This window comes from Talpa europaea (genome assembly GCF_964194135.1).
Source record: "Talpa europaea genome assembly, chromosome: 5".
In the NCBI taxonomy this organism is placed as follows: domain Eukaryota; kingdom Metazoa; phylum Chordata; class Mammalia; order Eulipotyphla; family Talpidae; genus Talpa; species Talpa europaea.
The window spans coordinates 141916939-141944626 of record NC_140071.1 but is presented as its reverse complement, the minus strand read 5'-3'; the positions used below and the strand labels follow the sequence as shown (position 1 = coordinate 141944626).

The window sequence follows — 27688 nt, the reverse complement described above, 5'->3', positions numbered from 1 at the left end:
AAATAGTGAGGACACGCGCGTGTGTGCCGAGGTCATCACACAGGAGGAGAGGGCAAGAAAAGGTTCTTACAATGCAAATTTTATTCAAAGGATAAGTAAACCCCAATAGGACCATTTCCTGCTGTTAGCCCCCCAGAACAGCAGCTGCTCCTTCCTGCTCCCTCCACGCTGCTGCGTCCAGGGCCCCCGCATCCCCTGCAGCCTTGGGCCCCAGACTCTGCCAAGGGCTCACTGTTCTTGGAAGCCAATGAAGAATGTCCGGATTTCCTTGGGGTGGATGGTGACCGTGGGGTCTCCTGGCGGCCGTGAGGAGCTGGAGTTGTCTGGGGGAGCAGAGGTGGTCAGTCCAGCACTGTCCCTTGGGGCGGCCTGTCCCCCCATTTCTCCCCAGCAGCCCCCCCACAACACCGGCCCTGCCGACAGGCTACCGTGACTGCCCCCCACCGCCTGCAGTGGGGCTCTGATTACTGCCTCCCTGAGGGAACATCGTGGTGGGGTAAGATCTAGGTGGGTCCTGGGCCCTCGGGCCTCATCGCCCCTGGTGTGGTCTCAGAACCCCAGAGCTTCCCCACTGAGGCCCTGGGATGGGTGTGCCCTTCACCCTCCTGAGCTCCCCGAGGTCACACCTGGGGCTGCGGGGCGGGGGCGGGGGCGGGGGCGGGGCAGGGTCTGTGTACACACACGCATGCACGCGCGCGCACACACGCACACACACACACACACACACACACGCATACACGCGCAATGCCTGCAAGGGCCCCTGGCAGATGGGCCTGACCTGGGCCTCACTGGCACATTCACAGGCACCAGGTTCGGAGAAGGGGAGCAGCCTGTCAGGTCCATGGGACCTGGTCTCGGGGCGCAGAGCTGGGGCCTGAGCGTGGCGCACAGCCTGAGCCCGGCTGAGGCGCAGATGGAGGGAGCTGCCCAGGAGCCCCGCACCTCTGTGCAGGTGTGAGCCCCGCGTCCTCCACAGCCAGCGCTGCACGGTGCTCATGTCCCACGACCCCGTGAGCGAGCGCTCCCCCACGGCCACCACCATCCCCAGTGCCTGTAGCACCGCCTGCGGGGCCAGGACAGGGGCGCCTGAGGCCCACCTGAGCAGAGACCCTGAGCCATGCCCTGCCCTGGGGCTCCCGCCCTCCTGCAAGTCTGCAGGACGGGAGGGGCAGCCCCTCGGCCCCCCCCCCACCTAGAGGGGAGGAACCCCAGGCCAGGGTGTCCGCAGGGGAACTGACCAGCAAAGAGAGCCGGCCAGCGGCAGACACTGGACACCAGGAGAGGGGGCCGGAGGGCTGCCCCGGGGTCCCGCACCCTCTGCGGCTGGTGGCCCTGTGCCTCTCTTCTCAGGGGTCTGAGTCTGGATCTTCACCCCGGGCTCGGCTCCTGCTGCGCATGCAGGAGGTGACAGGGAGGTCCGCTGGGACGTGCGGGGTGGGGGGCAGTTACCTGCAGGTTCACTGTCACCGGCTGAGACAGGGCCGGGTGCTCTCCCGCCTCATACAGGTGGTGCAGCCGCAGCAGGACTCGGCGCAGGTTGGGCGTGGCCTGCCCTCCACGACCTTCAGGGGCAGAAGAAGGGGCGGTGAGGACCCCGCCAGCCCTGTGCCTCCCCCTGAGCAGCCTCCTCCATGCCACCTGAGGAGGAAACCAAGGCGTATAGAGGGACAGTTCTGGCCAAGGCCTTGGAGCTGGGTCCAACCCAGGGCCAGTTGACAGTCAAGCTCTCCTTACCGCCCCCGGGGCCTGCAGATGGGGTCTAGACAGGGTGTCTCAGGCTCAGGTAGCCCTGCCTTAGAGAGTCGTTCACCAAGACAATAGAACAGAGGGGGCTTTGTATCAGAACAAGCTACTTCCTGGCATGTGTCTCCTCCTCCAGGAAGCCCTCCCTGATATTCTTCTGGGACTTCCTGCTGACCACTGATGTCTGTCTAACGCCCTGGCTGCTCCTCCTCTAGAATGATGGCTCAGCCAGACTAGGGGCCTGGCTTGCTGCGCTCACTGCTTATTGGCTAGGGCCTGGCAGGGAGACATTAGCTCAGTGAATAAATAGAATTCTGGCCAGTCGGCTGTGCAGACTCAGGGGACAAAGTGGGCACTTGGGTGTTTGGGGCTTGGAGGAGTCCCTGGAGGAAGCCAGCCAGAGTGAGGCCTGGTGGACAATGGTGTGAGGAGGCAGATGGGGCGCATAGGGGTCCATTAAAAAAAATGGAGGCCTGTCCTGGCCGGAGCCTGGGCCTACCTTGTCTCTGACATACTGAGGGACCTGGTGACTGACTGCTCGCCTGTGGGCCTCAGTTTCCCCATTTGCCAGGTAAGAGGACATGGCGAGCCTTCTTTGGTGATGGGGACTGTTGAGGGGAACAGAGGGGTGAGCTCCCCGTGCCCCAGCCCACCTTTCTGGAGGTTCTGCAGATGCTGCGTGTGGTTGTAGCTGTAGCTCCAGCCGGGGATGCTCAGGGTCTGCAGGTGCAGACTTGGGGGCAGCGTCACAGCCCCCTCCTGCTGCGGGCCCCAGCGAGTCCGGGGAAACTCTGCAGGCAGAGGAGGGAGGGAGGGGAGAGGTTGGGACCAAGCTGCCCTCCTGGCTTTAAACCTGCAGGCGGGGCCTCCCCGGTGGCGCAGCGGTTGAGCGCTGGGTTGCGAAGCTGCCCGCGGCCTCTGCGGCGCCGGTTCGATCCCCGGCTGCTCCCCGGCATGGCCACATGGCGTGCAGACCTCTCCTGCCGCCCGCTGCTCCCCTCAGCAGTGTACTTCGGTCCTTCTGCCTGCTCTGCTCCCCACTCTGGCTCTGGTGAATTCTCTCACCCTCCCGCGCTTCTGACTGTACCCAGTGCATGTATAAACAAAACAAACAAACAAACCAGCAAACAAATAAATAAAGCATGCCTCTATTAAAAAAAATAAAATTAAAAAATTAAACCTGCAGGCGGGAGCACTCGAAGCTCGTTCCAAACCAAACCCGGGGTGACTAGAGACAGAGACGGTCAAGGACTGTTGAGAGTCAATGACTTGGACCTGGGCCTTTAGATCCTGAAGGGCTGTTCCAGAGAAACAACTTCAGTAGAGTCAGTTTAACATTTCTCTGGGTCAATTATTTTAGCAAACACGGGGATGTGGGGGCTGCCCCCGGGCGGAGTCTGAGTGCAGGGAAGCAGCAGCTGCGGCCGGACCCGTTGGTCCAGCGCCCTGTGTCAGACCTGGGAGGCTCGGAGGTGGGGGCTCAGCCTGAAGTGCTTGGAACCCCGGTCCTGTCGGAGTAAGATGCAGCGGGAAGAGGAGGGAGGAGGCCAGACCCAGGTGTGAGGGCATCTGGCTCTGGTGGACCCACCGAGGCCGCTCTGACCCGTCTGCCCCTCGACCTGCCCCTGTGTCAAGGGTCCCCGAGACCCTTTCTGGCCAAGTGGCCTTGCGCAGAGAGCACCCCCGGCCAGGCAGGTCTGGGGGTGCCACCAGGTGTGCCCCTTACCAGCCTCCTCTCCCAGCAGCACCACAGGCCGGTGCTGCAGCGCCAGCCCGCTCTGTGGCCGCAGTCCAGCGATGACCAGCCTGGGCCCCAGCAGGAGCCAGAGCACTGGGCGCTCCATGGCGGCCTCTGCGTGGGTGAGGTTGAGGTGGTCCTGCTCTCTGCTCCACAGGCGCCGAAGCAGCATGACCTGTGGGAGGGGGAGTCTGAGGCCCTGCTGCTGGGTGCCCTGGGGCGAGAGGGACGCACCCTACCTCCAGCTGCCCGCTGTGCTGGCTGGACACGCCATGGGCCCGCTCCGACAGCAGCACCAGCCTGCTCCTTCTGTCCTGGATGAAGGCCGACTGCACCATGGGGTAGTAGTTCTGAGGACACAAACATGGCCAGGCTGGCCTTTGGGGCCACAGGCACCTGCGTGTGGTGGGAGAGTTGTCCCGGGAGAGGCACGGCCCTCAGGCCAGCCACGGGGGGTGGGGGAAGGGCCAGCAGACTGGGCCAAAGGGAAGGGAGGCCTCAGCAGAGGCAGACACAGCCCGATGGCCCCGTGAAGGGGGAACCAACTGTGTCAGGGTGTAGGAGGGCCCAGTGCCAGCATCCCTGCATGAACCGCTGCCCTCCAGCGGGGAGGAGGCCGCTCCCTTTCCCCTAGAAAATAGCCAGCCCAGGGGGGCAAAGGATTTGCCCAAGGTCCCAGGCACAGGAGGGGAGGCCTGGGAGAGGCCCCTGACCTCTGACTTGGGCTGCACTGACCGGTGGTTCCCTGCCACTGGCCATGGTCTGGGTGCATCAGCTAAGGCGGCTCAGGCAAGCTGGGCCGGTACCATCTCATTCACCCCGAGGACCTGCCATGGCGAGCTCATCGCCCGGAAGAGGACCCTGAGAACAGACGGGCTGGGCCCCTTCATCTCGGCGCTGGCCCTGAGCCCAGACACGGGCTGTTACGCGGCCGGCCCCATCCTTGGGCACACATGGCCGCCGGCCCCGGAGAGGAGCCCTGGGGTGCCCTGTGCTCCTGCTGGCCCTACCCGGGTGATGGTGTGGTCGCTGTGGTCCCGGTGGGGCCGCCGCTGCACCTGGTAGCCATTGCTGTGCGTGTAGAGCACCCGCTGGCTGTGCAGGTTGGTGCTGGTCCTCAGCAGGGCCTCGCGGTTCGGCTCCAAGGGGCCCACCCGCAGCTCCTGCTCCAGGCGCTGGCATAGCAGCTCCCCGCTGGAGCCCCTGGGCATGTGGGCGAGCCGGGAGTGGATGGCATAGGCGGGCTTCCCATCCTTCCTGGGGACCGCGGGACGGGTCAGGAAGGCCCCCTCCCCGCTGAGGCAGAGGACGCCTTAGCACCCTCATCCCCTCCCGCCCGCCCTCGCTCCCCTTAATCCTGCCCTCTTCTTTGTCTTCTTCTTCCTGCCCTTCCTCCGGCCCTTCCTCCTGCCCTCTTTTCTCCCCCTCTGGTGCCCCCTCCTTCCTCCCGTGCGCCCTCCCTCCAGCCTTCTGCAGCCCAGGCAGGGCGCCTACTTAGCACGATGCTGGGACTCCTGGCCCCCCGATAATGCAGTGCCTCCTTGCCAGGCCTGCGTGGAGGTGTCTGGCCACCAGGTAATGATCAAACAGAAGTGGCTGTGGTCAGTGGCCGGTGGGTTCCTGGCCCAGCCTGGACTTAGCGCTGGCCTGCTGAGAGCAAGCAGAGCCGCCAGAGGCACAGACCCAGCAGCTGTGATTCTCGTCGGATGTTCCCGGAGCCGCGGCTGGGGGCTCGGGAGTGGTATCTGGCAGAGCTGAGGCTTGTTCTGTCCTGCCCCTACCCGCCGGCGCCCCTGCTGTGGCAGGCCCACCCCAGGGAGGCCACAGGCACCTGTAGAAGTACTGCCGGACCTCGGTCACCAGCTTCCCCTCCTCGATCTCCACTGCCACCTCTTCCCACGCGGGCTCTGCGGCTCTCACAGGCGCGAATATGTAGATGTTAGAAGTGGGTCCTTGGTACGGATTTCTGTTGACGTGGTATTCCAGGAACTCCTGGGTCATGCGGACCGTGCGGTTGCCCTGCCTGCAGGGGTGGGGGGAGGCAGGAGGGCATCAGGCCCCGGACCACTGTGCCGGGCGCTGTCCTCATGGTCGGGAGCTGGGCCCACGGCCCCTGCAGGCACATCGGCGACAGCCTGGCTCAGGGGGATGTCCTCCCCCGCCTCGAGCCCAGGGCACCACCGCCATCCTGTGCCCATGCAGGTCTCAAGAGGGTGCCCGCCGGCGCCTGGGCGCTTGGGTGAGGCCGAACATCCACCAAGAGGCGCCCGGCTGCCAGGCCCAGGCCCCCCTCCTTCTAGCTGCCGACAGAGGGGAGGACGGGCTGTCCTGCTGGCACAGCTGTCCACGTGTCCCACGCCACGGCTGTCACCCCACTCCCAGGGCAACTTCTCCTGACCCCGTGGGCGAGGACCAAGGGCCACAGCGGCCCTAGGGGCTGGAGATGCGGCTGGGCTGCCCAGGACCCCGACCCAGGAAGTGCTGCAGGCCCCATGCTGCAGGCCTGTGTTGCCCTCACCAGAGGCCTCAGGGAGGAGAGTTGAGGGGAGTGGCCACATGGAGCCACTGCCCACTCCCGGGCGGGCTTGTGGTCTCCCACCACCCACCGGGGCAGGGCCTAGCCTGCAGCCCAGGAGGTCTGGTGAGTCCTGGTCTGCCGGCGCCGCGATGGGAGCAAACAGGGTGCAGCGGTGGGTGCAGTGGCAGATACTCCTCTGGTCAAGCCCAGAGCCACCGGCAGCCTCATCCTCCCCTCCTGGCTCGCCCGGGACTGACGGCCCCATCTCCCCGCAAATGCTTGGTGTGCATGCGGCAGCAGCCAACAGGCAGGAACAGCCCCGTGTGCATCCCCTGACCGGAGAAATACAGCCCCCGGTATCTCTGCCCTGGAACATTCTAGAGCCATAAACAGGCCGGAGGCGTCAGACGTGTGCCCCGGGGATGAGCCTGGAAGCAGGACATGGGGTGCAGGATGGCTCTTGGGGGCTCTGGCCTGTGGGTGCTGTGTCTGCTCCAGGCGGGGAAGCCACCGCAAAGGCGCAGAGAGCGGCTGGTGCCTGGGGCGGCTCAGGCGTCGCGCTCCTTGCGGGGTGCTGACTGGGCTCTCAGGTGGCCTGTGGGGTGCTGCGACTCTGTGAGCCTCCCCACAGCAAAGGCGTGTGCAGCCGCAGTGCAGTGGGTGACCCCAGCGCTGGGGGGGGGGGGAGGGCCGTCCTGTAGGAAACTCAGCGCCCTCGGCACCCTGCGCGGCTGGGGCTCTGCGCGGCCCCACCTCCACCTGCACGGGCTGGTCCCCTCTGGGAGGTGGGAGTCTCCAGACGCCACGGGCTGGCCCTTCAAAATCCAAGATTCACCCCAGGTGTTTTAGCAAATCCCAGGCTCCCCAGAGGAGCCTTGTTCTCAACTGAAGGCCAGGGGACGGTGGGCGGACGGTGGGTGAGGGGCGAAGCGTGGGTGAGGGACAGAGTGGGTGGCGGAAGGACAGAAGGACGGAGGCTGATGGGTGGGGGCGTGGGGACGATGGATGAGTGGGCGGCTGGATCTACGGTGGATTTATGTTTCTCTGATGAGTGGGTCCCTCCACACCTGCTTATTTATGACTCGACGGTCCTGGAATGAGAAAGCCCCAGTGGACTCACATCTAAAAATGAGGCGGTAGAACAGTAAAGGATCCTTATCACCCCGGCCCTTCTCCCAGGCAGGAGGCGGGGTCCTGGTGGGGGCACCCCAGGCCCGGGCCGGGACCTGGGCGCCTCCGCCTGAGCCGGCAGGGCCGTGCCTCACCTCTCCCAGATGCTATGCAGCAGGTTGGTGTCCTGGTCCAGGAACACGGTGTGGCAGTCGTTCTGCACGGGCAGCAGGCGGCGGCCCCGGGGCCAGGAGGCTCTCCTTGGCCTGCGGCGGAACTGCCTGAGGCTGGCCCTGGTGGTGGTGGGCCCCACAGTGCCCCCCGGGGCTCCGTTGTTGGGCTTGATGCTGTAGTCCTGGTAACTGAGGCCTGGGATGGTGGTCAGCACGTGCAGGTCATATTTATTTGGCATCTTTGACTTTTGCACCTGCAAGGCCGTAAGATGGGACGGTCAGTGGCTATAGGGGTGGAGGACACAGCGGTCTCTCGTCCCTCTCACTTGCATGTGCCCTTGACAGGGTGCTCACTACCAGGCCTTCCCACCCCTGGGTGGTGCTGAGTTTCACCCCGACCCCACCCTGCATCCTCCCTGCTCAGCAGGACCAGCCTCGTCGTCCTCTCTGCCTCCCTGAACCTGCAGCCCAAATTCACCACTACCTTTCCTCCTGACAACCCTGCTCTTCCCTGCCTCTGGGCTTTGCTCCTGCTGTTCCCCCTACCAGGAGGGCCCGGCCTGGAGAAGGCCTCTTGTCCCCATCCTTCCATTGCCCTGGAGGACACCTTCAGGATCGCCTGCCGACTCCCCAGTGCCCTTTGTCTGATTTGGGGGGTGGGTGGGTGAGGACACTGGGTGCACTCAGCAAAGTCCCCACTCTCCAGGGAAATCACGCATGTCTGAGCCCTCTGGGGAGCTCCTGGAGGCCCTATGCCAGCCCCTCTGCTGCAGATGGCAGCCCTTGACCGGAACCCAGCAGGCACCTGCTCTGCCCTCTGGCTCTGGCGAGCACTCCCATCACTGCATCATCTGTCTTGCTCTGCATTTTCTTATTTTGTTCCAGGCTGCCTCCCTCCAGCAGAAGGTGAGCTCTTGGAAGACGGCAACTTTCCCCTGGATCTGAGCATCTCCAGAGCCTGGGGCGGGGCCTGACACCAGTAGGTGCCCGGAAATAGCCGTTTCATGATTGACTCCTAACCAGCATCACATCTGGGTGGCTCAGGGGTGTCAGGTCAGGTCTGTTCAAAGCGCCCCCCTCTGTTCTCCCTCCCCCTTGGCCAGGTAACCACTCCTGTCCAGCTAGGGGGGTACCCCGGCCAGCTCCCCGGGTCATCGTGCACCCAAGCATCACTTCTGTGTCTGCTCCTGTGCCCCACAGTGACACTCAGGAGCCAGGACCCAGCACTCAGCCTGGGCTGGGAAGTTTGGGCACGTGGGAGTGTTTGCTGAGTGACTGGCTACTGAGGCACTTCCTCCTCTCCCTGAGGAGGGCTTGGCCAGATGACAGCTGGGTGCCCTTGGGACCCTGTGCTGGCACCAGAGAGAAAACAGATGAGGACGGACTTTACACTCACCTGGAATTCGGGGTATTGCAGAGCGCTCAGCCCCTAATAGCAGAGTCCCCTTTAGTGCACCCCTTCAAAAACGCTTTTTTTTTTTCAGTGATGGGATCCCTTCAAAAACTCTTGCAGGGCTTTCTGGTCCAGGTGAAGGTTACGTTAGAAAGAAATGCCCAGGCAGGGATGAGGGGAGGCCCCCCACACTGCAGACCACAGGGATCCTCCAGGGTAGGTGGGAACAGGGAGTTGGCAGGCCCAGCCCCAGCCCGGGTGCATCCCACGGAGCCTCCTGGCCACGCGCCCCCTTGGCGGGGTCCTCGTGGAAGTGTGAGTCCTGAGTTCTTGAGACCCCGCCCTGGTCTGGGAGAGCCCCAGAGGCTGGTGTGCAGCTCAGCAGGAGCTGTCGCCCATACCTGCATGGGCACAGGGCGTCCCGACTTGCCTGTGACTCTGACATCAGAGACGCTCACGATCAGGGTGATGATGGTGGTGATGGGCCAGGCCAGGGGGTTGTAGACCACGGCAAGGAGGCCCCGATTCTCTGGGTCTGCAACACAGGACGCTCTACTTACCGTTTGCCTCACACACCCGGGTGCCCCTCATGCCAGGGAGACTGAGGCCGGTGAGACCCGGGCTGGTGGGCTCCGTGCAGCCAGTCCGCAGGCTGCGTGGCGTGCCCCGGGTCCCAGGAGGGGGCGCGGTAAGGGAGGGCCGTGAGCCTCCAGGTGCCTGAGATGGCACGCACTCCCCCACACCTCTCCTGTCAGCCCAGGGCACTGAGGCCGGAGAACTAGCCTCACCCCTTCTGTGGCCTGGCCTCAGACACAGAAGCGAGGGGCACGGGTGGGGAGTGGAGGCCGGAGAGGGGAGGGACAGCGGAGCAGGGCAGGCTGCATGTGGGCCGGAGCGAGGGCGGAGGCTGCGGCATAGCACACGTCCTGCTCCTGCCCCGGGCACCACGTGCAGGGTCTTTCTGGACCGACCGCCCTCATCCCAGCAAGCTGGCGGGATGGCAGCTCTGTTCCCCGGGGCCTCCCTGTCAGGAGGCTGGAGAAATGGCTGCACCCCAGCTGGGCTCGGAGGGGCAGCAGCCAGCCAGGCTGGGCCAGGTCCGAGGCCTCTGGAGTCCCTCAGAGCCCGGCTCACCTGCGTGGGTCTTGGTGCTGCCCTTCACAATGGAGTCCATGACCTTGTGCATGCCCCGCATGGCCGCCCTCAGGTGGCTCACGTACATGTCCCTCACCTTGGGCGTCTCTGTCCCGGTGATGCTGTCATGGTGCTGCACCTGGGGCGGGCGGCAGGGTGGAGCGGCCACCAGCCCCGGCCCGGGGCTGGCTCCCTCGCTCTGGCCGCCCTGTGCAGAAGGGGTGTCCCACCTGCCTGGAGGAACCAGGCTTGGGGGTGGGTGGGTAGTGGTGGATCTGCCCGGCATTGTGTTGGGCGCCCAGTCCCTCGACCTGGGGGGCAAGGAGCCTCCTGGAGGGCCCACCCCCTGCACTCTGGGCGCTGTCTCCCGTCAGTGGCCCTTGTGTTCCAGGCAGGCTCCATGGTAACCTGGACACGTCTTTGTACTGAGCTTGGGCAGGAAGCCCCTGAGGGACCGGGACACGCAGGGTGACCCCCTGGGCACCGGCTCTGACGAGGTCCTGTCGCCCACGCCTCCCGGCTCATGGCCCTCAGATGGCCGTGCAGGCGTCGAGGCTGGCGTGGCCCCTTCTGGCCATGGCAGGAGGACAAGCTGTGGCACTCCCAGGGCCGCAACCCTGGGGACAGTGGGGATGGACGTCTCCGGACTGTTGCAGTGGCTGCCCCCGCAGGGGCGGGGCACATGGCCAGTCACTCTCGGGGCCGCCCTCGCAGCGGCTGTGCTGGCGGGTCCCGGAGGGCCTCAGGCTCGGGAGAGGAGGGAGCCTGAGGCCGCACAGCGGGGCCGCCCGGCAGGCCTGGGGACACCACATTGCTCTGCCCTCCCTTGCCCAGGCCGGGCTCTCAGGCTGCAGCTGGTGCTGTCCTGCCTGGCCTGGCGAGCCTCGGCCCCCCCACCCCGCCCCTGTCCCCAAGTGACCTGGCGCCCCTCTGCAGAGTGACCTCTGCGACCTGGAGCGTTGGCTAACCTCGGGGAGGGGGAGCCCCTGCCCAGGAGGTTGCCATCCTACGGTTGCCACGGAGCCTGCGTCACCTCGGAGACAGCCCAGCGGAGCTGCTGGAGCTGCCCCAGGGCCCAGGCCAGCTGCGGGGTCGAGCCGGGCGCCGTCCACACGTGCCGCACGAACATGGACTCCGCCGCGTGCAGCAGGGCGCTCGCTCGCCTCGCCAGCCCCTTCAGGCCGCTGCGGGAGGTGTAGAAGCCGGTCCAGGTGTTGGGCGGCTCTGGGGACAAGACCAGCAGCGGGCGTGAGTCTCCCGTGGGGACCCCTGAGCCCTGACCTGGGAGGAGCGGAGGAAGCGGGCCCAGGGGAGGGCCAGCTGACCCAGCAGCAGCCCTAGGCGGGCGGGCAGTGGCCCAGCTCCACCTCACACACCCAGAAAGGCCTGGTGCCCTGAGGGCCGCTGGGCAGGTGGCACAATCTGTCTGGTGGGGCAGGCCTGGAGTGGGGGTGCTATGATGGGAGATGGCTGCCCTGGGTGTGCCTGGGAGACCTGGAATGGCCACACAGCAAAGGGCCTGGGGTCCCGAGGGCAGCTGGGATATGAGGGACAGGAGGGCCTACCCGGCAGGGAAGGTCCTGAGCATGGGGGGGGCTTCTGTGTGACCCCCCGCCAGGGCCGGGACAGGCCTGCCAGGCAGCATGTCCCTCTGCAGCCAGCAGCTCGGATGGGAAGGAGGGGTGCCCAGAGGCCTGATGAGCACAGGCTGACCAGCACAGCAGGCGAGGCCGAGCAAGGCCTCTCAGCCAGCGCTTGTTCCCCGACCCTCACAGGCTGGCATGGGGAGCTCAGCAGGAGGAGGTTGGGGCTGCCTGGGGGAGTGTGCTGAAGCTGTGGCCTTCACAGTCCCTGCTCCTGAGTGAGCCCCCAGGGCGGGACCACAGGGATCACGCGGGCAGGGGCGGGGACCAGGCTGGCAGGCATGGGTGCCAGCTGCCTGGTATAGCTGCATGTGGAGCCCCTGCTCTGTGCTGGGCCCTAGACAAGGAACTTTCTCCCTCTGTTGACAGGCCTGTGAGCACCCCCGGCATATGGCACAGGGTGCTCGGGGCTTGTAACCAGCGGGGAGGCGCGTTCCAAGTCTGCCTGTTCGGATTCTTAGGCCGTACTGTCTGCAGCTGGCATAGTCCAGCCTTACATGCAGACATAACGGTCCCTGATAATGACTATGTCGAAGCAATGGGGGACCTGGGGTTTGTGGGGACACGAATGAGCTGCCTGGTCTAGCCTTCAGATCAGGAAAGCCATCCTGGAGGAGGTGACTTTTCAAGCTCAGTAAGACTTTGCAGGAGTGTGGCGGGAGGAGGGCACTCCCGGCAGGGAGCACTTCAAGAGCAGAAGCATGGAAGCAACGGTCACTCCTGCGCCTGGTGGGGACCAGGCTGTGCGTGGCAGCTGCAGTGTGTCTAGGGGACCCAGTGGGGTCCTGGCACCCAATTGCCACCCCGATGCCCAGAAGTCATACCTGAGGAATAAGGCAGGAAGTCACGATGGTCATGGACTGGCCAGGGGCCACTGAGCTGGTGCAGGGCCTGGAAGTAGTTGCTGAGCGTGGCGTACTGCACCGTGACGCCCAGCAGGCGTGTCTGCGTGTTGATGTAGCGCATCAGGAGGTCCATGTTGGCAAACTGCACTGAGGCGTTGAAGAACTGCTTGTCACACCCCTGCGGCAGGCACGGCAGCAGGCCCTGAGCTGCTGGGAGCAGAGCCCAGCCCGGCAGGGCGGCCTTACCTGCTGACCACATGCCCACTCTGCACAGGGCCAAGGAAGGCTCAGGGCCGCCCTGTGGCTGGGTGACAGGTGATCCTGTTCTTTGTTTCTCTTTCATTAAAAAATTACCAAGCTACGCAGCAGTTCCATCCTGGCTTGTCTTACATCTGGAGGTTGCATTCTTTCGAGAAATTTCAACCACTTTGCCCACCCCTCCTCCCACCTCTAGGAACTCTAAATTTGGTCTTTTTTTTTTTTTTTTACCACAAATGTGTGTGTTTTTATTAATTCTACACATAACAAGATCACGCAGTACTTGTCTTCATCGGACGCATATCACCCACTGCCTGTTAGCACCCGCCTGTATTTCCACGGCTCAACATCATGAAAACATGATAATTATTAATAACAACAATAATACACTTACTAACCATAAGCTCATTTCCAAAAAGGTAGACAAATTAAAAAATCCATAAATTTCAAGAAACTTAGAACCTAGCAAGACTGAAGAAATAGAAATCTCAGCAGACGAGTTAATCATAGGGCGCTCGCAGCCGTCATCAAAGTCACCTGACAAGCCAAAGTCCAGGGCCAGAGCGCATCACTGGTGAATTCTACCCAGCGTTTAGAGAAGATTCACAGCAGTGTTTCCTAAACTCTTCCCAAAAAACCAAAAACCAAAAAAGGACAGGAAGGGATACTTCCAAATTCCTACCAACTCTCAACAAGGATGCCACAGGAAAAGAAAACTGTAGAAACTCATTATTTGCAAACCAAGTTCAAAAATACATTGAAAGGATGGTGCGCCAGGTTTCAGGGGGATTTATTCCAGGGATGCACGGGGAGGTCAACACCCACAAATCAATCAGTGATCTACTGCTTCAACAGAATGAGGGATAAGAGTCATGATGTCTTAGCAGATGCAAAAAAGTATTCAACACAACTCAACTTTCAGTTACGATAAAAACTCAGAACAATGTGGTTGTAGCGGGGACCTGACTCAGCGTAACAAAAGCCACAGACGACAGTGAATTGTGCCGGGGAGGTGCAGCACCCATATGCCGAAAAGTATAAGACATGGATGAAAGAGACGGGGGAAGACCCAGATTGGAGGTTGCTAGAAAGGGCCTGGGCTTCAGCTAAATGGGTGAAAGAAGCGAAGGTCCCAATGATCAATAATAAATCAGATGCGTCCGGAGGCTGTAACGCACAATCGGTGACCATCTTTGACCACGCTGTGTTGTATGTTTGAAAGGTGCTGAGAGAGGAGGTCCTAACAGTTTTCATCACTATCAAAAAGTTTGTATGCTCGGTGATGGATGTTCACAAGACTTACTGTAACCCTATGCAGTATTTTAAGATGAATTCATTATGTCATACCCCTGAAATGGATATATTGTTATATGTCAGTTAAAAAACAGAAGGACTGCAGGGCCTCGCTGGTGGCACAGGGGTTAAAGACAGCGCTCTTAAGCTATTGCCAGCCACTGCTGCACGAGTTCGATCCCTGGCCAGGGAGCTGCCCACATGGCGCTCAGACCTCTCCTGTCTGCCCGCTGCTCCCCTCAGGAGTGCATTTCAGTGGCTCTGCCTGTTCTGCTCCCCACTCTGTCTCTGGTGAATCCTTTCAAACCCTGCACCTCTGACCTACACCCTGGCTCTTGTATGCATAAATAAATAAATCTTTAAAAAAACATAACTGCAGATTCAATAATAAAATACAATAAATAAGCAGTTCCACCCAAGGAGTCCTGTGAAACCTAGATTATCTGTGTGGGGCTTTGCCATGCCCAGCGGTGAGTGTGAGGGGTGGAAGAGGCAGGGCTGTGGCCCAGAAGAGGTGGGGCCTTCATTCTGACCAAGGTGAGACCACGAGTCGGGACAGATTTAATCAGACCCACTGTGTTACAGGTGTGCTGACAGGTGTGCTGCAGGTGCACTGACAGGTGTGCTGCAGGTGCACTGACAGGCGTGCTGACAGCACCTGCATGAGGAGCACGAGCACCAGGACCCACTTGGGCTCTGTCATTGTCAGCCCAAGGGGATGAGATTTGTGATGACACAGTCATTTTCAGTAGGTGTTTTGTTTTCCTTTAGCAAATACCACATTCTATTGTGAGCTGCTGAGAAAGTAGAACTTTCGCTCTTTTGTATCTCTGTTTCCTACACACATTTTAAGTCATGCTTCAGGACTCATGCTAAGTTATATATATATTTACAGTGTTGCTCTAAATGCCAAACTGATCAGTCTGAGGACCTGAGGTATGTATTTTAGTGGATTAAGGAATTTTTTGCTAATCTATATACCTGTATTAAAATTACAGTAACAAAAAGACAAGCATGCTAAAATGACTGGGAAAACGAAGGCAGGCTGTGCTGGGGGCTGCTGCGGGAGCTGGGGCGTGGGGTCTGAACCCTACCGAACCTCGGGACGTGCCCTAACCTCTCTGGCTCTCAGTTCCTTTTGTGCAGAACGGGCCTCCAGGAGAGGCTGCGGCGCGGGCCGGGGCAGGGCCGTGGGGAGAGGAACATGCCTGCAGAGCAGGGCCTGTGCCCAGACACCATGAGGTGACGATAGTGACCGAGTCAGGTGCTGCTGCTGGCACAACCCCTCTCTTTTGACCAATAAGACCATGGAACAGGCCCTACCACAACCCCTGGGTTCCAGATGAGGAATCTGGGGCCCTGAAAGTCCTGAGCCCGGGAGACAGAGTTGGGAGCAGGAGTGGCCCTGGCCGGGCTTCCAGCTTGGGACAGAAGCAGAAGCAGAAGAGGAGGCAGGGGTGAGGAGGGTGGGGGCGTGCGTTCAGGTGGGAGAGGCTGGGCGAGTCTCTGGAGACTGGAGGGGCAGCTGGGCAGGAGTCTCGGGGTCCCAGAGAGGGTGATGCCAGACAGGGGTTCCCCCCTTACCCAGGGCCAGAGGACGTGCGGTGTCCGGAACCAGGCGGCCCGCTCCTTGACGTTGTTCACCAGCACGGAGGCGTAGGTCTTCAGATTCTCAGGGGTCACCCAGGCGTCAAATATGGTGATCTGGTTCAAGGGTGGGTCCAGGAAGAGGACGTCACCTTCCCAGAAATATCCTTTCCTGCTGGAGAGAGGAGTTGGGGGGGACCCCTGAGACGCGAACAGCCAGGGACGGGAGGCTGGGTGGGACCTGGGAGGCAGCCGGGCCTCCACCTCTTTGCTCTGGGCTCCCGCCTTCTGTCCATGGGGTGGCCAAGTCAGGGGCTGCAGCCAGAGCTGGGGAGACAGCCGGGCTCACACCCAGGTGCCACGTGCCCCAGTGGGGTCTGGCCCTGTCCCCCCACTGGGGGCCCATTCCTTCTGCTCCCTAAGCGCAACCTTGGTGGCATGTCCACCCTGTGGGCCTGAGGGCAGCACTGGCTGACTGGTTCCGTCAGGACACTTCCGTGCCCTCAGACCCTGCGGAGGGGCCCGAGCAGGCCAGGGCCAGGGTGCGGGGGGAGGCTCTGGCTGGAGTGCACTGGACGGGCCAGAACCTCCGAGACCAGAACCAGATTTAAGCGCAACATTTACGACTCTAGTCAGTCCTGTATGCATGAATAAATAAAAGTAAATCTTAAGAAAATCTAATGAACACAGCAGCCATCCAGGATGATCCCTGTGTCTGCTCAGCTGTCCTGTTCAGAGAGGGGCTCCCCCCTTGCCCTCAGGCCACGCCCCGGCGGGGGGAGGGATTTGGACCCAGGCCCTCCAGTTCCAAACATCCCTGTGGCTGTCCCACAGGGTGGGGCTCTGGCCGCCTGTCCGCCCGGGGCCTGGGTGAGAGGGGTCCTCAGTTTCTCTTTCTTGCCCCTTCTGAGGTAGCACAGACGGCGGCCGAGAAGGGCCTGGCCCCGGGCGCGTGCTCATGAGCAGTAGCTGTACTTGTCCAGGACGTGCGTGAAGATCTGCAGCCCGGAGCAGGGGTAAGGCGGGGGAGGACCCTGCCCCCCAGCAGGAGCCACCTGCTGCCTGCTCCCGCCTCACCCCTGAGGGCACGTGGTCCTGGGGCACAGACCTTGGCCAGATTCAGGCCTCTGAGACCAGCATACCCTGGCCCAGCGGGAGCACAGCAGCTCGGGGGCTGCAAGTGGGGAGTGAGGGGCGCTATGCCCCCGGGTCTTGGATCGGGGTACCAGAGCGCCCAGGGCAGGTGGGGCAGCAGTACCCACCTTGGTGGCCTGCATGATCTCCTTCCGGTCGTAGTCGATGCGGGAGATGAGGTGGGCGTGAAAGCCCGCCTTCGCAAACAGGGTGGGGGTCGTGGCAGAGGCGCCAAATGAGTCCACCTGCCAGGAGAACCGCGGCCGGAAGCCGAACATCTCGTAGAGAAATCCGTGTCCTTCTGCACAGACAGGCCGGCTGGTGGGGTGGGGTGGGGGCAGGTGGCCCCTCGCCCCACGCTAGCCCGGGGCCCCTTGGGCACAGAGTCTCACCTCTGCCCAGGTCCCCTGGGGCTATCCCCAGGTTAGTGAGGCAGGCCTGCACCCCAGACCTGCGCGTTTCAGTGCTCTGGGGGTGGAGGGGTTGGCGGAGTGGAGGGGTACATGGGGGGTGGAGGTGGATGTGCATTTGCTGCTGGAGCTGCTGGTGCCATGGTGGAGGGAGTGGGGTGCTGGCACGGATGGGCGGTGGGGATGCTGGGTGCTGAGGGGCTTGTGGCAACAGCTATGCTGCTGATGGGGTTTTGAAGGCCGGGATAGTGTCTGACACTCCCGGGGAGTCCCTAGGGCCCCAGGGCACTGTCTGACTGTCCCGGATCCTCCTTACAGTGGTCCTTTGAGGAAGGTCTTAGCCTCCAGCTCACTTTGGGGACCCGGTGAGGTCACTCCTGCAGAACGGGGTGGGGACAGTAGGTGGGGCCTAGCCAGCCAGTCCAGCAGGTCTAGGCTCCTGCTCTTGGCCCCGCACTTGTTACAGGACACGGGCCAGTCACTGCCCTGCTGACGTCCAGAAGCAGGGCACAGACCTCCCATCCCGGTCGAACTGGCAGCCCCAGACCCCTGCAGGTGGGGGGAGCAAACCTGTGAGCTGCAGGATCTGGTCATCGACGTGGGTCACGGCCTCGTCATGCATGACCTGGCCTCCGCTGACAAACTCCAGGCGCCTCTGGGCCAGCAGACGGCAGACCTGGGCGAGGGGGGCAGAGAGAGTGGGGTCCGCCCCACGTCACCCTCATGTGTTCTGTGAGCTCAGGACATGGTCTGTCCCAGTCAGCCCTGGCCCCCTGGGATGGCGCCTGGCCCTGTCTGCTGCCTGAGGAGTATGCCATGTGTCTTAAATGTTCATTTCAAATCATTTCAAACGTCTGGCGAGTCTGATTATTGCACCAAGAGCTCCTGGACTCCTTTCTCTGGATTCACTCACTGCTGCCTTTTGACCAGGGCTCTGAGCGCCCGCCTCTGCGTGCAGTGGGCACGCTTGTCTCCAGACTGTCTCCAAGTGAGACCGAGGAGAGCGAGCCTCGCGGCTGGGCGGTGTTGTGAGCACAGGGCAACCAAGCTCACAGAGACACGGCCAAACCAGGAGATCCAGGGCCCCACACGAGTCCCATCCGCCGGGCAGCCGGGACCCCAGGTTACCAGGGGCCCCAGAGGTCCCCTCCGGCCGTCCACGGGGGATCGGGCTGGCGTTTAACTGGCCTTCTCTCCCTTAACTCGGAATTCAGAACTGCTGCCCCGCCCTGGTCGCTTTCCCGGATTGACACTTTTGGAGGTTACAAGCTAGTTATTTTGCAGGTGGCCCTAAAATGGGGGCTGTGTCTTCACGAGCTGATTTTGTTCATGTCTGTACACGATGCGCCTTGGCCCGTGATGTCTGCCGGTTCTCGTGGAATGGAGGGACGCGAGGGGAGACCGCGGGCGGTTTGGCTCCCCTGGAGGAGGCCAGGACCTGGATTTCCTGCCCAGGAGCTGTGTTCACCTCACGCCCTGCAGCGCCGGCTTAGGGAGTGCCTGCTGCCCGTGGCCTGTCCAGGCTCCGGGCTCTCCCCAGCAGCGGGCCCAGCCTGCCGCCCGGCAGCGAGTCCGAGTGGGCTCCCGCGCCCTCCCGGCCACCTTCCCTCCGCAGCAGGGCATGGACACCTGGTTTGCGGACCAGCCGACGCCCGCCCGGCCCCTGCCTGTGGCCCTGGCCGTGGTACCTGGTGTTTCTGCCGGGCCGAGGCTACGCTGTCCCACCACAGCCGGGAAAACTCCTGCTCCACGGCGATGAACTTGTGGGAGGGCCCCGGCTCAGCTCCTCCACCACGGAGGTGTAGACGCTGGCCGCGTAGGCCTCCATGCTCTCCTGGGGGCCGGGACCGGCGTGAGCGTGGGGACCAGGTGTCCCTGGGCCCTCCCAGGCACCAGCCCCTGCCTTCCCGTCCACTGCTTCTCCCGCCATGGCCACTAGGTGCCAGTTGCTGAAGGCTGGGGGTGGGGGGGCAGAAGGGGGAGAAAGCACAGACTCTCCTGCCTGGACCAGAGAGTGCCCGGGGGCAGGTGAGCAAGCTGACCGTGGCCCTCCAAGTGGGCACAGGGATAGGCTGCCAGCGGGTGAGCCGCAGCCTGAGGGTACACGGACACAGCCCACTGGGCAGGGTGAGAGGGGCGTGGCCAGCTGACCCACAGCCACCTGCCTGGGCTGGAGGGGAGGGAGCAGGCGCTGAGCTCCTGCAGGGTGCCTGCCCACTCTCAGGCGCACCCTGTTGGCTCCCCAGGCTGGCACCCTGTGCTGCCCTGTCCCATTGAGGAGCATAGAGAGCACTGGGCAGGGTCAGCAGGCACCGCCTGAACTGAGCAACCTTGGACCAGGCCTGACCCTCTCTGGGCCTCAGTTTCTCTTATGTAATGGGGGTGACAAGCATGCTCCCCCCGACCTGAGCTGCTTCGTGGGCAGCAAGCACCACCCCTAGCTGCCTGTGCACCCCAAGAGGACCTCACACTCAGCCCAGAGGCCCCACTGTGCTCTCGCTAAGATCTCGGTGCCCACACATCCCCCGTGAGGCCGTCGCCCGCGCAGAGGTCGCCGGCGGCTGCCTGCCCTCTCTCCCTCGGGCCAAGCTGAGGAGGCTGCGTCACTTGCAGAACCAGAGGCTCCCGCTGCCTTTCTGCACTGACTCACTCATCTGTCAGCCTCTCATCCGTGCATTCTTCACTTATTCACGCGCTTGCTCGCTCGCTCACCAGCAAATACTCACGTGCGCTAGGGCCACGAGGCACCGTGGAAGGGCAGTAACAGTGGGTGAGGCCCCCCGCAGGAGCCCCGTTCTAGGGGGAAGCAGAGGACCCGCACCCCCAGGGCGACAGTGGAAGGCCGCGGGAAAGCGGGGTGGGGGGAGGGTTGCTTGAAGTCTCATCAGGAAGGTGAGCAACGTTGGGAAGGGCGGGAGGGATGGGGCCTGCACGCATCTGGGACCAGAGTCTTGGGTGGAGGGAACAGCCAGTCGAAGGCTCTGAAGCCTGAACTAGGCCCCAGAGAGGGGGCACAACCTGCCCAGGGTCCCCCAGAGCAGGCCATGACCTGACTCTGCTCTTCATCTGACCTCTGCTGGCTCTGATTTTGCTCGCACAGATGGGGAAACTGAGGTTCAGACGCACGAAATGACCAACCAGCCTGAGGTCAGCCACTTGACCCAGCACAGGGAGGTTGGACTGAACCCAGGCGGGCCTGTGACCCTGATGTGAACTCCAGGGTGCACCCCCATCCTGCAGGGAGATGGAAGCTGCAATTTCAGGGGGCCCTTGGGGAGTAGCACCTGGCATTTACCTGGACCATGTAGAGCCAGCCCACATCCATGTGGCTGTGGGGCACCACGAAGATGTGGATAGGGCCCTTGGTCCAGACCTGCAGTGGCCACAGCAGCACCAGCTGCACCAGTAGAGGCAGCAAAGAGAGTGATCCCATCTCGGTGGCTGGCAGGCAAGCACTGGACTTGGGAGCAGCTGGCAGGGCAGAGGGAGCACCACCCCTGGCTGGAGGGGGCAGGGAGGGACAGACAGTACAGGCCCAAGGCCAAGCTGCCTCCTGGGCGTGGAATGTGGGGGACGCCTGCTTGCTGCCTTTCACGGCTCCGCCCCATCTCCAGGTTGCTGGCCATGCCTGTCCCTAACAGTCTGTAGGCAGAATTCCAAATGCTGCCTCCCTCAGGAAGTCTGAGTGATTTCCTTGCAGATGGGGTGCCCCTCCTGATCCCCATGCCCATGCCCCTTGCTGTGCCTCTGACAGTGTCCCTCTTGGCATGCCCATCTCACCCCACCTCTGGGAACTGGGCTCCCAGATTCTCAGGCTGCCCTGCAAAACTCAACACTCAGCTTGGGAATGTCACCACCGGGAAGCCTTCCCTGATAACCTGCCACATGGAACCCCCCCACCCCGCCCTTGTCATGGGGTGCTCATCTTCATTTTAAGGAGGGAAACTGACTTTCAGAAAGTCAATTTGATCTGCAAAGACAATTTGTTGTGTGCAGATCACGCAACTGGTGTAGGAACAAGACTGATGGAAATTTCCTGAATTGGTGAGGGTCCCGATGGTGATATTGGTGAAGTTTCCTCTCAGCCTCAGGTGGAGCGTCTGGAAAGTGGGCTGGACTCAGGGTGCTGTGAGCAGAGACTGCAGGGGGTTCGTACCATACTCAGTGCCCTGGAGCATGCTCTGATCACTCTGGCACAGCTTGCTGGGCAGTGCTGCCTGGACCACCTCTGTAACCCCTTGGGCCCTCCTCCTCCACCCCAAAGGGCTGGGCCTCTGAGCTGGCCGTGCTGTCTCCTTCCCTGAGGACCCCGGACATTAGTATTTCTGTGGCTGTGTCTCGTCTCTGTCCATCTCCCTCTGTCTTTACTTTGGGACCCAAGACTGACCCTCATCTGAGGCAGGTGTGGAAAGTGACCTCCGAGGCCTGCGTTCCTGGCTTTCCGGGGCGCAGAGTCAGACCACATTACCCAGCAGCCTTTGCTCACTATGTGTTGGTGTGGCCGAGGGTCAGCCTGTTTGATGTGGGGGTTGCTCAGGCTGGCCCTTGAAAATGGAGCCTCCCTGTCTGGCCACCCACTGCCCAGGTGGAGGGCTCTCTGAGGAGCCCAGGGGCAGAACCACCTGGAGGCCCCAGGGTCTGTGGGGCGGGATGAGTTCGGCCCACGGCCTCGAGGAGAGAAGACTTCCTGGGCCGACTGCCTGGTTTCCCTAGTACAGGGGACATTTCCCTAGTGCAGTGTCACATTGCGTGGACACTCCTCCTGGGGAGACACAGGTCTGTCCCGAGATCACTGGGCGAGCTGGTGTCTGGGTGTAACCCCAAGAACCAGGCCCACCTCCAGTAAAAGTGTGTCCTGGGCCATTGGGGTCACGACTTCTGGGTGCTCAGACCTCACCCCCCAGTCTCTCCAGCTGCGCCCACTTCCTGTCCCCTCCCCCCTTCTCCCCAGCCCCGAAGCCTGGCAGGCTCCTCCCAAGCAGGACCCTGAGGGGGGTCAAGCAGGACACAGACTTCCTCATGGTCCTGGCGGCTGGAAGTGCCCAGGGTGGGGGCGGGAGCTGGCTGCTCCTGTGACAGCCTCCGAGGCTTGCTCCCCGCCCGGGATGGCCTTTCTCCGCCGGGGTCGGTGGGGGGGGGGGGCCTTCCCCAGGGTAGTCCAGGCAGGCAGCACTGGATGCTGTCTCCAGGAGCCAGTTCGGCCCACTTAGGTTCTGGTTCTGATGCTCTGGTTATCGGCAGCAGATGGTCGAGAGAACTGCCAAATGTGCCCCCGGACGCCCCCAGACACCTGCAGCTGCATCAGAGCTGTGAGGCCGCGTAGGTGCCAGGAAAACAGAGCCGGCAGCCTGTCCCCAGGCCTCGTGGGCACCCAGGTGGGGTGTTTTTGCAGGTCACCGCTGCACATGAAAGTGCCTGCTGGCCCTGGGCGACCTGGACAGTCACGCCCGGCCAGCCAGTGGCCACACCACCTCCCACAGGCAGCCCTGACCGCAGCCCTGGCTCATGGGGGTCTGCACAGCCCCAGCTTCCACGTGGTGGCTGTGAGCCCACCCACTGGCACTGAGGCTGCTGCTCAGGGGTTCCCTACATGGTTTCCAGGTGCCAGGACGGGGCCAAACAATCACAGAAACTGCTCCTGCTCGGCTGCAGCAGCACCTCCATAAACTCCAGACCAGGTCCTTGCTCGCCACCCAGAAAGGCCGGCTCTGACCCGCCCTGTACCCCACTCTTCAGGCACTCGGCGGTCTGAACTTGCCCTGTGCAGAGCTGAGAAGACACAAGCAGGGGCCCCAGCAGCATGCACAGCCCCGTGGGGATGGGCTGGGAAGCAGGATCTGGACAGTCCAGGCTGTGGACTGGCCAGTCGTCTCAGCTGCTCGCCCAGCGCCGAGGCCCTGGGCCCACAGGGGGCCTGACTGCCAGGTGCTTCTTCCGTGAAAGTGGCCATGAGGCCGCCGATGGGAAGATGCGAGGATGAAGGGGGACGGGGGACGAACACTGCCCTCCCTGACTCTGCCTGGTGTCCAGTAAAAGCTGCCTGAGCTGGGCTGAAGGGAAGAGCAAATCTCCCAGCCGGGGGTTCATTCAGTAAATGAAATCAGATTTCTGTTAATATCATCGTCTTACAAAATTGAAAAGATGAATTGTACGGTCTTCTCACCCGCTATTTACATGCACCGGGAAAGAATAACTCAATTATACCAGCTTTTGTACTTTCTGGCAAGAAAAAAAAAGTCCAAGGGAGCTAAGTTGTCTTCTCCTTACAGAAAATTAATTCAGGGCTCACTGCACGGCTCTGCCTTTGTGTTCTTCAGCTTGCTAGATCTGAGAGGCCCGATTTACACACCCCATCTGTATCTGAACATTTTTAGAATGCTTCAAAATTAGTGTTGACTTATTTTATTTTTGCCTGAGATTTGCAAAATATTGGCGTAAGTTATTTTGAACTGTAGGTGAGTCACTTGGGCAGACTAGGCGGTGTCTGCAGGCGCGCCGGGTCGCCCTGCGACCCCCTGGCCGGCTGTTCTGTGTGCAGTCGTCCGAGTCTGCATTGCTGACGGAGTAAGGTGGCCTCCTCGCACAGCCTGCATGTCCTGTGAACTGGCCCGGCCTCGCCACCCACAGGCCCCCGCTGTCCCTGTCACACCTTAGTCCTCCGGTGCTCAGGGAGCCCCACACACAGATGGCCGCCGGCCTGGCCTCAGGCCCCCATCCTGCCACATTATCGCCCTGCCTGTCGTCTCCTGGGAAGGCCTTTTGCTTACTCGTCCCCCCACCCTTCACCCAGGGAGGGCCCCTCCACACCCCGCGCCCCTCCTCGTGCCCACCGGCAGCTCCGGGAAGGCAGACGCTCACCTCCAAGCCCGCTCTTTGGACAGACCCATCTTATCCCAAAACCTGGTCATCACAGTGACTTGGAAAACAAAGCTTCAAAGCTGAGATTCTAGGGATTTCCTTTATCTTTGGTGGCAGGGCGCCCCACCATGCGAGCTGAGACACTCAGCTCTGCGCGTGTCTCCTGCCAAGTGGGGACATTCTCCGCCCTTGTTACGTTTTTCCGTCTCCGTCTTTCTCGTCGCCTGTCTGGGCAGCAGTTACACCCAGGCTCGTCCCGGCTCTGAGGGCCGGCGGTCTCTCTCCCTCTGTCCTTCAGATGGAGCAACGCCCATCGCTCGCTCTTCAAGTTCACCAAGCCTTTGCTCCGGCATTTGTGGTGCTTCTTCACATATCTAGTGACTTTTTCCAGAGACCTGATTTCCCCGTTTGGATGTTCTACTTTATCTGTTCTGTAGTTTCTATTCTTGTTCTAGATTATCTAATTCAGCTTATTGTGAGCCTGTTTTCCTTTATATCCTTGAGCATAGTTGTAGCAGCTGCTTTAAAATTATTTTCGCAAATCCTAACACGTGGGGACTGTCGCTGGCTCTATTTTTCTCTTGAATTGTGTTTTGCCTCATAGCAAGTACTTTTGATTTGAATCCTGGCATCTGTGAGCGACATACTGCAGACTCGACAGCGTCACCCCGAGAGCTTTGCCTCTGGTTTATAGACACTTCGCTTCTGAACTCGAGCTGTGACGGCCCAGCCTCCCAGAGGCAGCAGCTCAAGTCTCAGCGCGGTCCTTGCAGCGCTTTCTGTCTGTGAAGTCAGAGGTTTTGTGCCTGCGGCTCACCCAGACTTGGCCTCACCCCGTCTTGTCTGGCTTTCCCTTTCAGCGCCGTTTTCCACAGACGCCTCCAGGAAGGCAGGTGTCTGTCTGCCTTTGTCTGTCCTGAGGGCGCAGAGGGAGCCGGCCTCAGGCTGAACCCGCAGAGGTGAACCGCCCTCACTGTCAGGCCACCCCCAGCTGTCTGCTCCTGACCTCCTAGCCTCCGGGGGCTGCTGCTGGACTCGGCCCTGGTTTGCCGGAGTCACCCGTGGAGGGTGCTCTGGCAGGCTTGAGGAGGCAGAGTGCTCACCGAGGAGGCGCTTGCTGAGCTGTACCCCACTGCACGATGCACGCAGGGGGCCCGCTGCACGGGTGCTCGTGGCCGTGGCTGCTGTGACAGGGCGATGTGCACGCTCATGGGTACGTCTCTGTGTGACCCTGCTTTTTCTTTTCTCTCATTAAATCCCCAGGAGCGGAAGGGCTGATGCGGGCCGGTGCGGGCCTGACCTGACAGGAAGCCCCGTTCTATGTCCCCAGGGCTTCCCATGCACCCAGCACCAGGTGGGTGGGGAACAACCCCCCAAACAATAACAGACCCATTAGCGCGTCAGAGAATATGTGAGAAGGTGGAAATGTGGAAAAAATTAACACAGAAAGGTGGGGGGGGGGCCGCTGGGAGAATGGGTGTCCCGTAAGTGGGATATCAAGACTCAGATGGGGGAGGCGTGAACACGGCCAGGGAAGAGTGTGGCGGGCGGAGGGAACAGCTGCTGCGAGGTCCGGCCCTGACGGCTTCATCTACGTCCACAGCCGGCCAGTCGCGTCTCTTGGCGCGCGCGATCGGAGAAGAACACCCAGGGCACGGGAGGAGGGAGAGCAGGGGTTGCGCTTACATGTGTCAGAAAATAGCATCCCAAATCACTGAATAATTTATAGTGAATTGTTGCAGCTAAAAAAAGGCCTTGGATCTCGATGGCGTCCTCCGCAGCGCTGCAAAGGGAGCGCACGCTCTCACTAGCTACATCGCAGGTCCCTGAGCCTGGACAGCAGGAGCCGCTACTTGGCTTCCTTCCCCCGCCCTGCCCGTAGGTCCCAGGTCCCGCTGCCTCCACTGCTGGGGGCTCCATCAGGCCAACTCTGCCCTGGATTTCGGGGGGGGCGGGTGGGAGGGATGGAGAGGTTGGGGATGGGGATGTTTAGGTGGTTTACTCACCCCAAATATCAGCCACATTAGGGGATAGAGTAGGGACACATTTCCACAGTGGCCCCATTAAAATCCATTAAGAGGCCCCTCCCAGGGCGACAGGAGGGCAGAAGAGTCACCCCAAGAAGGCCTGGGGAGACACCTTTCCCTGCTGGTGGCTGTCGGAGCCTCCTGGTGTCCAAGCAGCACAGGTGGGGGCCGTGCTGGTCAGCTCTTCCCCCTGGGAGCTCTCGAGAAGGGTGTTGCCTCCCACGCTCCCCTGTGCACGCGGCTGTCCCTGTTCAAGGCCCTCGGCACACCCGGTGACTCATTCCCACCTTGATGCTTTTTAAATCCTTGGCAACTTAAGATTCTGTATTTATATTTTTAAATTATGAAATATTTAATACATACAAAAATATATCAAAATGTGTGTGTTGAGCCCAGCAGGAAATAAAGCGTCTGGGCCCCAAGTTCTCCAGCGCCCTCTCCGGGGCAAGCACCTCCCTGGGTGTCTGTTACCACCTGTTCTTCCCGGCTTCGCCCCCCCGTTTCCAGGCTCTCACTCTGGCTTAGGCGACCTTGCACACCCGGGGCTTTGGCTTCTGCAGGGCCCGAGGGGTTGCGTGTCCAGGGTGGGTGCGTGGAAGCTTCTCCACCCCGACAAGCAATTCCCAGCCACCAGCAGGTGCCCACGATGGACTCAATCCTGATGCAATTCACCTGGAAACACGTCAGGCTCTGCAGGTCGAGGGCTCAGTCTCCAGAACCACCTTCTCCTTCAGACAGTAGCAGCAGCCCGGCCAGGCGCTTGCTGCCTCAGGGCCTCCGGCCAGCCCTGCAGACTAGGCTGCCTCATCCCCTTCAAGCCTCAGGGCCTCCGGCCAGCCCTGCAGACTAGGCTGCCTCATCCCCTTCTCAGACTTTAGCGGGCTCAGCAGCCCAGGTTGTCAGCTGTGCTTCTCACAGCCCTGCCTCAGGGCCCATAATGTGCTAAGATGGGAGGCCCGCCTGCTCACTAAATTTTACCACAAAGGGCGCAGCCCAGGAACAGCCAGGAGGGTGCCAGGAGCCCTTACGAGGTGAGGGCACTGAGACCCCTGCCCCAGGGTACCAGCCCCTCCTGAATCATCCTGACGCCAGCTGGGAGGTCTCTTGTAGGGTAAAGAAAATGTCAGGCTTTTCTGCCCTTCCGCCATCAGGATAGATGATGGATCCTTGTCCTGAATGCATGCCTGATGGCGGGCACCTGGAATAGGGTGTGGGCATAGGTAGATGGGATTCAGCTGAGTTAAGACTGCTTTTAAGGGCGGCGTCACGGGGGGACGCCAGCAGCCCCAGCCAGCAGCAGCAGTAGCAGCAGCAGCAGCAGCAGAATCTGAAGGAGAAGCCGAAGCAGAAGCAGAGAATGCCAGAGAGCCCAGATAGAGTGAAGACTTGCTGGGGGCTGGGAGGTCTGCCAGCCTCCCAGCCCCCCAGCCAGCACCCCTGCCTGCCATATGCCTGGTGAACCCCAAATAAAAAACCTGCAAAACTACTGAGGACTCTGACTCCTCCTTTACCCGGTCTGCATGGGATCAGAGAACCTGCACTGTGCCCAGGTCCTGCCCTTACATCTCTGAAGGCCGCTCTTGGGCTTGGTGGAGGCCCCACCGCATAGGCAGGACTGAGGACTCACTGGCCACTGAACTCAAGCCCTCCCCCTCCCAAGGAACCAGGGGTCCCTGTTGGTTTCTCTGGCAACCAGGCCCCTCCCCAGGTGTTTGAAGAAACGGCTTTCATTAACATATCAAAAGGCACCTTGAGGACACCCTGGAGGCTCAGGAAATTTCCTGGGCTTTGGGGGAGCTCTGAGGTAGGAACTATGGATGAGGC

General features: G+C 61.6%; 1 protein-coding gene across 1 annotated transcript; it reads right to left on the bottom strand.

Annotated features, from left to right (window-relative positions):
• Positions 1-228: 228 nt before the first annotated feature.
• MAN2B2 (mannosidase alpha class 2B member 2) lies at positions 229-20412 on the bottom strand (the record flags this gene model as incomplete). Its single annotated transcript, XM_084233032.1, is given in 20 exon segments — positions 229-323; positions 943-1063; positions 1450-1562; positions 2397-2534; positions 3470-3656; positions 3721-3831; positions 4492-4738; positions 5307-5504; positions 7265-7536; positions 9077-9210; positions 9810-9948; positions 10843-11033; positions 12277-12475; positions 15433-15607; positions 16411-16433; positions 16578-16870; positions 17550-17655; positions 18668-18750; positions 18753-18813; positions 20275-20412. Coding segments are annotated over 20 exon segments (3024 nt in total).
• Positions 20413-27688: the final 7276 nt, after the last annotated feature.